This window comes from Chlorocebus sabaeus, chromosome 13, assembly GCF_047675955.1.
Source record: "Chlorocebus sabaeus isolate Y175 chromosome 13, mChlSab1.0.hap1, whole genome shotgun sequence".
Classification (NCBI taxonomy): domain Eukaryota; kingdom Metazoa; phylum Chordata; class Mammalia; order Primates; family Cercopithecidae; genus Chlorocebus; species Chlorocebus sabaeus.
In genome coordinates, this window is record NC_132916.1 from 42,667,743 (window position 1) to 42,681,934 (window position 14,192).

Here is a 14,192-nt window from a genome sequence, read left to right on the forward strand (position 1 = left end):
GTGAATTATCTGATCCAAAAAAAAAAAATCAACAGTGCTGAGGCTGAGAAACCCAGGGTTTGTAAGATGAGTCTTGTCTCAGTGGGGAAAAAATAACCCTCGATAAAACAGCTCTAATGCCACCCAACAAAACTTAAAAGCAAGTACAAAAACTGCTTCCCAGAATAAAGTTCAGGAATACAAAAAATGTAACATCAAAAACAAGTTAAAATTCATAATGCCTGGCATCAAAAAATTATTGGGAGGGCAAAAAAAGCAGAAAAATGTAACTCATAACAATAAGAAAATCCAATCAACTGAAAGTGAGCTAGAACTGACACAGATATTAGAACAGACAAGCACAGTAAATTAGTTATTATAACTATTCATATGCTTAAGCTAGAAGAATGAACATGTTAAGTAAAGACATACAAGACAAATAACACACTGAATGGTGATTAAAAGATTAAGCATTATAGCACAAAAGTACAGTGAATTTAAAAACAGCAATAGAAACTATCCAAAAAGAAACACATAGAGAAAAAAGGACAAACAAATAAAACAGAAAAGCTCAGAGTTATCAGTGAGCTGCGAGACTATCATAAGAGGCCAAATATATGTATAATTGGAATCACTAAAGAACAAGTAAGAAGGTGGCAGTAGGGGACAGAACGTGGGAGTAAGGGACAGAAAAAAATACTTGTGTAAAACAGGCCAAAATTTTTTCAAATCTGATGAGATTTACACACCCACAGATTCAAGAAGACCGGTGAACCCCAAATAAAAGTAACATGAAGAAATCTAAGCCAAGGTACATCTAAATCAAATAGATTACAGTGATAAAATATTAAAAGCAGCCAGAGGGAAAAAAGACAAATCCATTCAAGGAGACAAAGATAAAGAGGATGGCAAATTTCTCAACTGAAATAATGCAATCAAATAAGACAATGAAGTACTTTAGGTACTAAAATTTAAAAGCTTTCAATCTAAAATTTTTGACATAAGAAAAATTGTGAAAACAACACAAAAAGCATACAAAAAAAAAAACCTGTTAACCTATAATACTTTACCCATGGAAAATATTTTTTTAAGGTTAAATAAAGATCTTTGGAAACTTAAAAGCTGAAAGAACTGATCACCCTAGACTTCAACTACAAGATATGATAAAGAAACACCTTCAGGCAAAAGAACAATATACCAGATGAAAACCTGAATTTACACAAAAGAAAGAAGAATGGGCAAACAAATACGTAAGATATTTTTCTTATTATTTAAATCTCATTAAAAGATCATAAACTGTTTAAGGCAAAAAAATAATTTATATCCAGGTTGTATAACCTTTGTAGATGTAGAATGTAGGACAAAATAGCTCAAAGGCTAGAAGAGAAAAAAATGGAAGTATACTTTGTAAGATTCTTACATTATACATAAAATAGTATAGTATTACTTGAAGATAGACTGCTATACTTTAAGGAAGTATAAAGCAATCACTATAACAATAGAGTTATAGCTAATATGCCAATAAAAGAGATAACAGGAATTGTAAAACAATATTCAACTAATTCAAGAGAAGGCAAAGGGAAACAAAGATCAGATGGGACAATAAGAAAACAAATAGCAATGCCAGGCGCGGTAGCTCACATCTGTAATCCCAGCACTTTGGGAGGCAGTTTGAGACCAGCCTGGCCAGCATGGTGAAACCCCATCTCTACTAAAAATATAAAAATTAGCTGCTCATGATCATGCAAGCCCGTAGTCCCAGCTACCTGGGAGGCTGAGGCAGAATGGCTTGAACCTGGGGAGGCAGAGGTTGCAGTGAGCTGAGATCACACCACTGCACTCCAGCCTGGGAGAAACAGCGAGACTCTGTCTCAAAAAAAAAAAAAGAAAAGAAAAGAAAAAGAAAACGAAAATGAAATACCAAGATAGGAGATTTAAACTTGACCATATCAATAATCACAACATATAAATGGTTTAGATACTCCCAATCAAAAGGCAGACACTGGCAGAATGGATAAAAAGTAGGACCTAACTATATACTATCTACAAGAAAGAAAACCATTCTGAACATAAGGACATAAACAGGTTAAAAGTAAAAAGAGGAAAACCTGTGCTAAAAATAATCAAAAGAGAGTCGGAGTAACTATATTAATATTAGTATAAGCAGATTTTTTTTTTCTATTTTAGAGACAGGGTGTCACTCTGTCACTCAGGCTGGAAGGCAGTGGTGTGATTATAGCTCACTACAGCCTTGAACTCTTGGGCTCAAGCCATCAGCCTTCCAAATAGCTGGGACTATATATAGGCTCCACTGTGCCCAGCTAAGTTTTTTTTTTTTTTTTAAATTCTGTAGAGGTGAAATCTCACTATGTTGCCCAGGCTGGTCTCAAACTCCGGGCTTCAAGTGATCTTCCCACCTCAACTTCTCAGTGTTGGAATTACAGATGTGTGCCAACTTGTCAGGCCAAAACAGATTGTTAGAACAGAGAATATTGCCAGGGACAAAAATTATAACTTAATAATAATAAAAGGATCAATTCATTAAGATGTCATGACATTTGGGCCTAAGAGCACAGCGTCTAAATACATCAAGCAAAAAAAACTGATAGAACAGAAGAGAAACAGACACATCCACAATTATAATTGGATATTGTAACACCTGGATCTCAATAATTGACATTAATAGAATGAGTAGACAGAAAATCAAGAGAATATAAAAGACAAAAGCACTATCAACTTTGTCCTAAAAGGAATTTCCAGAATACTCCCCACAAAAGATAAAAACAGCAAAGTACATATCCTTTTCAAGGATACATGAAACACTTATTAAAACCGATGATCCTCTGAGCAATGAAACAAGCACCAACAAACTTAAAAGAATTCATTTTATATAGAATATATTCTCTGACCACAGTGAAATTAAATCAGAAAACAATTACAGACAGAATTCTAGAAAATTCTGAAATATTTGGAAACAATGTAACATAACTGTAAATAACCTGAGGGTCAAAGAAGAAAAACTAAGTATTTTGAGGTGAACAAAAATGAAAACCAAACAAATTAAAATTTGTAAAATATTGATAAACAAGAACTTAGAAATTTATTTTTTATTTTATTATACTATAAGTTCTGGGGTACATGTACAGAACGTGCAGGTTTGTTACATAGGTATACACTTGTCATGGTGGTTTGCTGTACCCATCAACCCATTATCTATATTAGGTATTTCTCCTAATGCTATCCCTCCCCGAGACCCTCACCCCCCGACAGGCCCCAGTGTGTGATGTTCCTCTCCCTGTGTCAATGTGTTCTCATTGTTCAACTCCCACTTATGAGTGAGAACATGTGGTGTCTGGTTTTCCATTCCTGTGTTACTTTGCTGAGAATGATGGTTTCCAGCTTCATTCATTCATGTCCCTGCAAATGACATGAACCCATCCATTTTTATGGCTGGGCATAGTATTCCATGGTGTATATGTGCCACATTTTCTTTATCCAGTTGTATCACTGATGGGTATTTGGGTTGGTTCCAAGTCTTTGCTATTGTGAATAGTGCTGCAATAAACATACATTTGCATGTGTCTTTATAGTAGAATGATTTATTATCCTTTGGGTATATACCAAGTAATGGGATTGCTGGGTCAAATGGTATGTCTGGTTCTAGATCCTTGAAGAATTGCCACACTGTCTTCCACATGGTTGAACTAATTTACACTCCCACCAACAGTGTAAAAGTGTTTCTATCTCTCCACATCCTCACCAGCATCTGTTGTTTCCTGACTTTTTAATGATCACCATTCTAACTGGTGTGAGATGGTATCTCATTGTGGTTTTGATTTGCATTTCCCTAATGACCAGTGATGATGAGCTTTTTTTCATATGTTTGTTGGCTGCATAAATGTCTTCTTTTGAGAAGTGTCTGTTCATCTCCTTCACCCACTTTTTGATGGGGTTGCTTTTTTTTTCTTGTAAATTTGTTTAAGTTCTTGTAGATTCTTGATATTAGCCCTTTGTCCCATGGATAGATTGGAAAATTTTTCTCCCATTCTGTAGGTTGCCTTTTCACTCTGATAGATAGTTTCTTTTGCTGTGCAGAAGTTCTTTAGTTTAATTAGATCCCATTTGTCAATTCTGGCTTTTGTTGCCATTGCTTTTGGTGTTTTAGACATGAAGTCTTTGCCCATGCCTATGTCCTGAATGGTATTGCCTAGATTTTCTAGGATTTTAATGGTTTTAGGTCTTACATTTACATCTTTAATCCATCATGAGTTAATTTTTGTTTAAGGTGTAAGGAAGGGGTCCAGTTTCGGCTTTCTGCATATGGCTAGCCAGTTTTCCCAACACCATTCATTAAATAGGGAATCCTTTCCCCATTGCTTGTTTTCACCAGGTTTGTCAAAGATCAGATGGTTGTAGGTATGTGGTGTTATTTCTGAGGCCTCTGTTCTGTTCCATTCGTCTATATATCTGTTTTGGTACAAGTACCATGCTGTTTTGGTTACTGTAGCCTTTTAGTATAGTTTGAAGTCAAGTAGCGTGATGCCTCCAGCTTTGTTCCTTTTGCTTAGGATTATCTTGGCTATCTAGGCTCTCTTTTGGTTCCATATGAAATTTAAAGTAGTTTTTTCTAATTCTGTGAAGAAAGTCAATGGTAGCTTGATGGGGATACTATTGAATCTATAAATTACTTTGGGAAGCATAACCATTTCACAATATTGATTATCCCTATCCATGAACATGGAATGTTTTTCCATTTATTTGTGTCCTCTCTTATTTCCTTGAGGAGTGGTTTGTAGTTCTCCTTTCCTTCATATCCCTTTTAAGTTCTATTCCTAGGTATTTTATTCTCTTTGTAGCAATTGTGAATGGGAGTTCACTCATGATTTGGCTCTGTTTGTCTGTTATTGGTGTATAGGAATGCCTGTGATTTTTGCACATTCATTTTGTATCCTGAGACTTTGCTGAAGTTGCTTATCAGCTCAAGGAGATTTTGGGCTGAGATGATGGGGGTTTCTAAATATATAATCATGTCATCTGCAAACACAGACAATTTGACTTTCTCTCTTCCTATCTGAATACCTTTATTTCTTTCTCTTGCCTGACTGCCCTGGTCAGAACTTCCAATGCTATGTTGAATAGGAGTGGTGAGAGAGGGCATCCTTGTCTTGTGCCGGTTGTCAAAGGGAATGTTTGCAGTTTTTGCCCATTCATTATGATATTGACTGTGGGTTTGCCATAAATAGCTCTTATATTTTGAGATACGTTGCATCAATACCCAGTTTATTAGAGTTTTTAGCATGAAGGGTGTTGAATTTTGTCGAAGGCCTTTTCTGCATCTATTAAGATAATCATGTGGTTTTTGTCATTGGTTTATGTGATGGATTATATTTACTGATTTGCGTTATGTTGAACCAGCCTTGCATCCCAGGGATGACGCCGACTTGTTTGTGGTAGATAAGCTTTTTGATGTGCTGCTGGATTCAGTTTGCCAGTATTTACTTTATTGAGGATTTTTGCATCGATGTTCATCAGGGATATTGGCCTGAAATTTTCTTTTTTTGTTGTGCCTCTGCCAGGTTTTGGTATCAGGATGATGCTGGCCTCATAAAATGAGTTGTGGAGGATTCCTTCTTTTTCTACTGTTTGTAATAGTTTCAGAAGGAATGGTACCAGCTCTTCTTTCTACTTCTGGTAGAATTCAGCTGTCAATCTGTCTGGTCTTGGACTTTTTCTGGTTGGTGGGCTATTAATTATTGCCTCAATATCAGAACTTGTTATTAGTCCATTCAGGGATGTGACTTCTTCTTGGTTTAGACTCGGGAGGGTGTATGTGTCCAGGAATTTATCCATTTCTTCTAGATTTTCTGGTTTATTTGCATAGAGGTGTCTATAATATTCTCTGACAGTAGTTTGTATTTCTGTGGGATCGGTGGTAATATCTCCTTTATCATTTTTTATCACATCTATTTGATTTTTCTCTCTTTTCTTCTTTATTAGTCTGCATAGCAGTCTATCTATTTTGTTGACCTTTTCAAAAAACCAGTTCCTGGATTCATTAATATTTTGAAGAGTTTTTCACGTCTCTATCTCCTTCAGTTCTGCTCTGATCTTAGTTATTTCTTGTCTTCTGCTAGCTTTTTAATTTGTTTGCTCTTACTTCTCCAGTTCTTTTAGTTGTGATATTAGGGTGTCAATTTTAGATCTTTCCTGCTCTCTTATGGGCATTTAGTGTTATAAATTTCCTCCTAAACACTGGTTTAAATGTGTCCCAGAGATTCCAGTACATTGTGTCTTTGTTCTCATTGGTTTCAAAGAACATCTTTATTTCTGCCTTAATTTCGTTATTTACCCAGCAGTCATTCAGGAGCAGGTTGTTCAGTTTCCATGTACTCCTGCGGTTTTGAATGAATTTCTTAACCCTGAGTTCTAATTTGATTGCACTGTGGTCCGAGAGACTAAATGCCTATACCAGAAAAGAAGAAAGCTCTCAAATTATCTCAGCCTCCACTTCAAGTTAGGGGGAAAAAAAAAAAAAAAGTCAGGTGTGGTGGCTCATGCCTGTAATCCCAGCACTTTGGGAGGCCAAGGCAGGCGGATCATGAGGTCAGAAGTTCGAGACCAGCCTGGCCAACATAGTGAAACCACATCTCTACTAAAAAAAAACAGAAATTGGGGGGAGGGGGAGGCGCGAGGCCGGGCTGCGGGCACCTATAATCCCAGCTACTCAGGAAGCTGAGGCAGGAGAACTGCTTGAACCCGGGAGGCTGAGGTTGCAGTGAGCCAAGATCATGCCACTGCACACGATCTATCTGGGTGATAGAGCAAGACTGTGTCTGTCTCTGTGTGTGTATATGTGTGTGTGTGTGTGCGCGCGCGCGCGCACGCGGTGGAGTCAGGGGGTGTGGGGCAGGACTCCGTCTCAAAAAAAGAAGTTAGAAAAAGAAGAACAAATGAAACCCAAAGTAGACTTTCCAAAGTATTTAAATAGTCCTATGTATAATATGGAAATTGGGTTTTTAGTTGACCTTTCGATAAAGAAAGGTCAGGAGGGTCAAGAGTCTTCAATGAAGAATTCTGCTGAAAGTTTAGGAAATAAAAAATACTAGTTGTACACAATGTATCCCAAAAAGCAGTGAATAATTCCCAACTCTATGAGGCCAGCGTGACGAATAACTGAATCAGATAAATACATTACAAGAAAAGAAAAATACAGACCAATATATGTAAATATATATTGTAAATATAAATGTAAAAATTCTTAACACACGGGATCCAAAGATATATAAAAAGGAAAATACATCATAACCAAGGGGGTGTATCCCAGGAACACCATGGTAGGTTTTATGTCTGAAAATTCATCAACTACCTAGAATAGAAGGAATTTCCACAATCTAAAACACACAACTACGAAACACAGCTAACATCACACTTAATGGTGAAAGGCTGAAGACTTTCGCCTAAAACAAATTAGGGACAAGACAAGGAAAAGGATGTTTACTCTCACTGCTTCTATTCATCACTGTATTGGAGGCTCTATTTACTTCAATAGAAGGCAAGAAAAAGAAAAAGACTCTATACTGAAACGGAAAAAGTAAATCCGCCTTTAATCACAGACATCATGATTGTTTATGTAGACAATCCTACCGAATCTATAAAAAAAATAACTACTTGAACTAATCAGTGAGATGAGATTGCGGGATACAAAACCAATTTTATTTCTATATATTTAAACATTTTTGAAAATATATATTCTTTGACATAATTGTCATATTTGTGGGGTATAATGTGATATTTAGATACATGTGTACAATGTATAGTGATCAAAGTAGGGCAATTAGCATATCCATCACCTCAAATCTTTATCATTTCTTTGTGCTGTTAACATTCAAACTACTCTCTTCTAGCTATTTGAAAAAAATATAATTATTGTTTATTATAGTTATCCTACAGTGCAACAGAACACTAGAACTTCTATCTAGCTGCAACTCTATTCATTAACCAACCTCTCTGTATTCGCTACTTCCCCTAGTCTTCCCAGTCTCCAGTAACCACTATTCCTGTCTCTACTTCTAAGAGACAAACTTTCAAAAAACTTCATTTTTGTTTAAGTGGTGAAACTCCTTCACCCAGGCAGTTAAGGAGACTGAAAAAGGTCAAGCACTATTCAATCACCTAAATGGTTATAATGGCAAATGTTTTTCTGAATTGTTCCTGAAGTTTATCTATATGCTTTTCTCATGAGATGTGGAGCATTTAGGAAGAGTTTCTACAGCAGTTATTTTTCCCACTTTCTTTGCTTTACCCTAATAATCCAATCTTCTCCTATGAAAGTTATATGCAATGTGAAAAAAAACACATTTTTTTCTCATGTAATTTTGGGTAATATATTTTCAGAAGTAATATACAACATATAATTTTCAGTTAAGTGATTTGAAAGGTATCACTTTCAAATGTACAACATATAATTTTTAGTTAAGTGATTTGAAAGGTATCACCACACCATATCCCAAAGTAAAAAGTTCAGCAGGTTTACTCTCAATTCCATCCAACTGGACACCAAATCCTATGAAGTCTGTCTCTGAAATAGCCTCTACATGTGCCACCAACATTTTAAAGGCCATTATTCTAGTCTGCTTCTTCAAAAACAGAAATGTTATATATTTGATTCCAATTTAGGTACTATATATGTTATAGAAATTTGTATATACAAACATTTTTACTTTTAAATGATAGTTGTGCTGCTTTAGAAACAAAAGCTGCTTAGCTTCTCTTCTGTTTTATACAATATCAAATGCACTGATTATCAAAAACTTTATAATAAACTCATAAAGAAACCAAAGATTGTTTAAGATACTGGGCAGATTACTTACTAAAATGCCTCAATTATTACCCTCCCTAATTACTAATGCCTCCTGTCAACGTGATTTTGCTGTTTCCACTAACCGGAAGTGAAGTCTACTACTGGCCTAGTGACTAACAGAATATAATGGACGTGATGTTGGGCCAGTTCTGAGTCTAAGCTTCAAGAGAGTTCATATGCTTCATTCTTTCTTACAATCACACCCAGCTACCACTTGAACAAACTCAGGCTAGCCTTCTGGAGGATGACAGAACACGTGGAGTAAGACAAGCCATCCTGCCATGGCCCATCCTAGGCCGCCCAGCCCCCACCTGCTACCATAGATGCATAAATAAGCCGAGCTGAAGAATTAGCCAAATGAGCAACTTGAGTTATTTTGAATTATTCCTTAGTCTGCTTCTATAATATATGCAATTGAGAAATACATATTTTATTAGATTGTCAATAATTTTCTGCATTTTCTATTAACTTATATCCAATGGAATGGTATTCAAAAAAAATAATAATGCCAACTGATTTCCATTGTTTGAGGGAGGGCAAATCCATATAAGTAAATGAATTTTAGTCTATTTTTTAAAAGTATGAATTTCAGGTCGGGCATGGTGGCTCATGCCTGTAATCCCAGTACTTGGGGAGGCCGAGGCGGGCGGATCACCTGAGGTCGCGAGTTCGAGACCAGCCTGACCAACATAGAGAAACCCCATCTCTACTAAAAATACAAAATTAGCTGGGTGTGATGGCACATGGCTGCAATCCCAGCTGCTTGGGAGGCTGAGGCAGGAGAATCGCTTGAACCCAGAAGGTGGAGGTTGTGGTGAGCCAAAATTGTACCATTGCACTCCAGCCTGAGCAACAAGAGCGAATATTAATTTCAAGTATGTGAAACTGTAACTATATTAAATTATAGGTATTAAAAATACATATCCACTAGGCCTGTACTGATTCGTATATAACATTCACTTGTACTAGAAACAACTAATATTTTTAAGTAGCTTTTTCCTAAAATCAATTAAAACTATCTTCCACAATCCTTCATTTATCAGGTATGAAAGTATCAAGTTTTAAGGCATATACTATGCCAGGATATCTTCAAAATGTTGGGAATAGACTGGGCATGGTGACTCATGTTTGTAATCCTAGCACTTTGAGAGACCGAGGCAGGCGGATCACTTGAGGCCAGGAGTTCAAGACAAGCCTGGCCAACATGGCAAATCCCTGTCCCTACTAAAAAACAGAAAAATTAGCCAGGTATGGTGGTGCACAGCTGTAATCCCAGCTACTCGGGAGGCTGAGGCACAAGAATCACTTGAGCCTGGGAGGTGAAGGTTACAGTGAGCTGAGATGACACTACTGCACTCCAGCATGGGTGACAGACTGAGACTCTAAAAAAAAAAAAAAAAAATGGGGGAATATAGTGGAGAACAAGTGCAGATGTCTGTGGTCTACTTTATATTCCACTAGATCTTCATTAACACTGCTAAATTTCTAAGTAAAATCTTGTGAAATTTCAACTATTAAATGCATTTAAAGGTTGAATTACAATTTTAAGGCTAAAACACCTACTGCATTATCCTATGCAAGCACATGAAAATAAGTAATTATGAGCACTGATTAAGAAAAAAAGCCTCCTGGAATTACTTCCCAATTATCATGATATACAACACACTTAATTATCCCAAAAGCATACATAAATGATGTAGAATATATGTTAAAGAAAATATAATGATGTAACATGAGGGTTTACTGCTCACAATACTCAGGAGACTGTCTATAAATAATTTTTTTTCAGAGCTTAGGTGCTCAAACCCTTAACCATTTTAGAACGTCCCCCAAAACTGCCATAATTCTTAACTGTAAGTCATTTCATTTTAAACATTCATCATTTTTGTAGTTTCTGTGGCTTCAGACCTAGCATACATTAAAGGAAATGACTGCTTTAAACTAGCTTTCTAACTGGATAGTTCTCAAGGGTAAAACATGAAGACTTGATCTTGTAGCTCTAATAGCTGATTAGCACTGCAGCTAACCTGTTACGCGTACAGAAAAGACAGAAAGGAGATTCCAAATAATGAAATAATTCACTAAAGTGAATGGGAGGGATGACAGAAATCAGACAGATAAACCAACCATCAGTTCTGATAGCAGTTCTTTAAAGGATTGGGACTGAGGAGGGGCAGAAATGTGGCATCAATGAATCTGTAAGGTTCTAGATCTTAAATTCTATGTAGTGGACACAAAGCTAATTGTTTCATTAATCTAAATTTCTGTAGGCCTAAATTTAATAATTTAAAATAGACTCACCGATCAATTACAATTTCTTTCTGCCTTAGAAGTCCTTCTTTTATTTTCAACATTGATTCCCACTTACTGAAATCCTGATAGCCAGAAGGTGAATAACTTTGACGAGATGATCCAGCCAAAACCTGCACAAACATGTTTACACAATTAGTATATACTAAAAGTATTTAAAGAAAATATTTATATACTATCTAATATGTTCCCAAAGATTTACATTAAAAAAGAGAATTTCCGCTTTGATTTTTTAATACTCTCAGAAATCACACTATGAACACAACATAACTTGGACAATTTCAAGGAAGTTCTAAAGGAAATGTACAAGTCTAATGAAGAATTAATGACAACAAAACGTTTATCCTGGTCAATTATAAAACTATGTAAGATCTTGGCCAGGCGCCGGGGCTCACGTCTGTAATCCCAACACTTTGGGAGGCCGAGGCGGGTAGATCATGAGGTCAGGAGATGGAGACCATCCTGGCTAACACGGTGAAACCCCATCTCTACTAAAAATACAAAAATCCGGGCGTGGTGGCGGGTGCCTGTAGTCCCAGCTACTCCGGAGGCCGAGGCAGGAGAATGGCATGAACCCGGGAGACAAACCTTGCAATGAGCTGAGATTGTGCCACTGCACTCCAGCCTGGGCTACAGAACAAGACTCTGTCTAAACAAACGAACAAAACAAAACCATATGAGATCTTATTCCCATTACCTTGTGGAAGTAGAAGTGAAAGTTTTCTGGAAATGAGATTAATCATTAAGGGAGTAATACAATGAAGGAATGTGCCATGGCTTAACTAGACAAACATTAGCAGGAGACTTTCCACAAGAAAATAAAAGCAGTATCTGTAGTATTCAGATTTCAAACTGACATGCATCACATCATCATTTACTTACATTAAAATTTCAAAATCACAAGTATTTTCACAAAGTAGTGAGACAACCAAATGCCTAGGCAGATAAAAACGGATTCTTGGAGAATCTCTGACCCACCCCACAGGTGTCCATATCAGATGCTTCTGTGCAGATGAGGAAACCTGCCCAGGGCTTGTGTGGGCATGCCCATAGTGGACTGGAGCCCAACATGCGCACTGGGGGAAATGAGTGGAGCCACGGGGAATTCCTGCGTTATGCAGGGGAGGAGCCTGCTCTCTTCAGCTCACCTAGTGACCTGGAAATCAATCTGTGAGGTGGAGGGCCTGTTAGCAGGACTTTGCTTGTTTGTTTTTTCCTTTTCATCAATAAACTCCTCTCCAATCACCCTTCAAGGTGTCTGCATGCCTAATCCTCCCTGGTTGTGTGACAAGAACCTAACTTTTTTCTACAACAGTAGTAAGTATATCCATATAAAATGGAAAATATAGAAAATATAACCATCTATTAAGTAGATAATTTGGATGAAATATATCACTTAGAAAAAACTGCTTAGAATGTAAGAAAGATTTTAGGTATTTAAATAAATCAACGGTAAAAACTAACATGGCAGATATCCTTATATTTCTTCCGTTGAAAAAGCAGCATTTAAAAAACATTGGTGTTATAAGTTTGACTGTATTCCTTAAAAAGATAAGTTCAAGTCCTAACCCCTTGTAACTTCAGAAAGTGATCTTATTTGGAAATACGGTCTTTGCAGATGAGTCAAGCTAAGATGAGCTCCTTAAGATGAGGCCTAATTCAATGTTTGGTGTCCCTAAAGAAAGGGGAAATTTTGGACCTATGTACACAAGGAAGACTATGTGAAGAGACAGAGACAATGCCATGTGAATATGAAAGTAGAGATTGGAATGACACATCTACAAGACAAGGAAAGCCAAAGACCAAAAACTAGGAGAGAGGCATGGGACAGATTCTGCTTCATAGTCATCCAAAGGAACCAACTGCCAACACCTTAATTTCTAACTTCCAACTTAGAGAACTATGAGACAATTTCTTGTGTTTAAGCTAGCTCATTTGTGATACTTTGTTATGTCATCTCTAGGAATCTAGTATAACTGGTAAATCATATAGGAACACAAGTTCTTTGGCAAGCCAAAAGATGTATAAAAACCACAAAGCAACTTCAAGAGAATTCAAAAGCGTGGTGATATTTTTATCCTTTACTTTCCAAAAATGCTATTAATAAGACCTTCAAAATAAACCACTAATTGCATGACATCAATCAGTCACAGATTAACTCTTTGAGATGACTGTCAAGTAATATTGGGATGGGATGTTTCATGTAGGAAACAGAATAGGATGAACAGACCAAGGATAGGGATTAGTTGATAAGAAGGTATATACTTTGTCAGATGGGAAGATATTTCAAATGTGACACACAGTGTTATAGCGCAGGTTAGACATCTGCCTCTGAATTTCATTCTTTCCCTTGCCTAATATACAATAAGGGCTGATATTCAGCCAGTATGCATCAGTACAGATAATGTTAGTTGTCAGAATACTGAAGTAGTTTCACTGTGGTTGGTAATTAACTGCTGTTTACACCACTGTGCCGACTGTCTCTTTCACTGCCCAGGCCACTCTCCAGAACGCCCCATGATCCAACAAATAAAATAGTTGCTCCCCAGCACAACAAGGGACCTTCAGGACCCCGATCCATTCATAAATAGGCATCCTTTCTGATTAGCTAGTTCTTGTACAAGTCAGTCCCCCAAAATCTTTCCAATTAAATAAACACTACCTACAACCTTATTTACAGTTAGTTGGCAGAGCTAAGATTCAAACCCAGGCAGCCCAACAAAGGAGCACCTGATCTTAAGCACCACATTGTTCCACTGCTTCTACTACTGAGATAGGTTTGCAGCAGAACTGGCTTCACAAGATACAGGTCACAAAGACCCGGCTTATAAAATAGGAAGGGGTAAAAAAGCTGGCCGAAACCTGCCAAAACCAAGACGGCCATCAAAGCGACCTCTGGTCATCTTTACTTCCCATTATATGCTAATCATAATACATTAGAATACTAAAGTAAAATCCCACCAATACCATAACATAGTTTACAAAGGCCATGGCAAAATCCTTAAGTCACCCTATATGGTCTGAAAGGTGAAGGAGAATGCTG

General features: G+C 37.0%; 1 protein-coding gene across 5 annotated transcripts in view; it reads right to left on the reverse strand.

The window, feature by feature from the left end:
• Positions 1–14,192, reverse strand: part of CEP85L (centrosomal protein 85 like) — a 233,494-nt gene that overhangs the window by 45,764 nt on the left and 173,538 nt on the right. For all 5 annotated transcript variants that reach the window (XM_073022433.1, XM_008007220.3, XM_008007222.3 and 2 more), the window contains one exon: positions 11,141–11,262. In XM_073022433.1, coding sequence (XP_072878534.1) covers positions 11,141–11,262 — 122 coding nt within the window. The remainder of the gene's footprint in view (positions 1–11,140; positions 11,263–14,192) is intronic.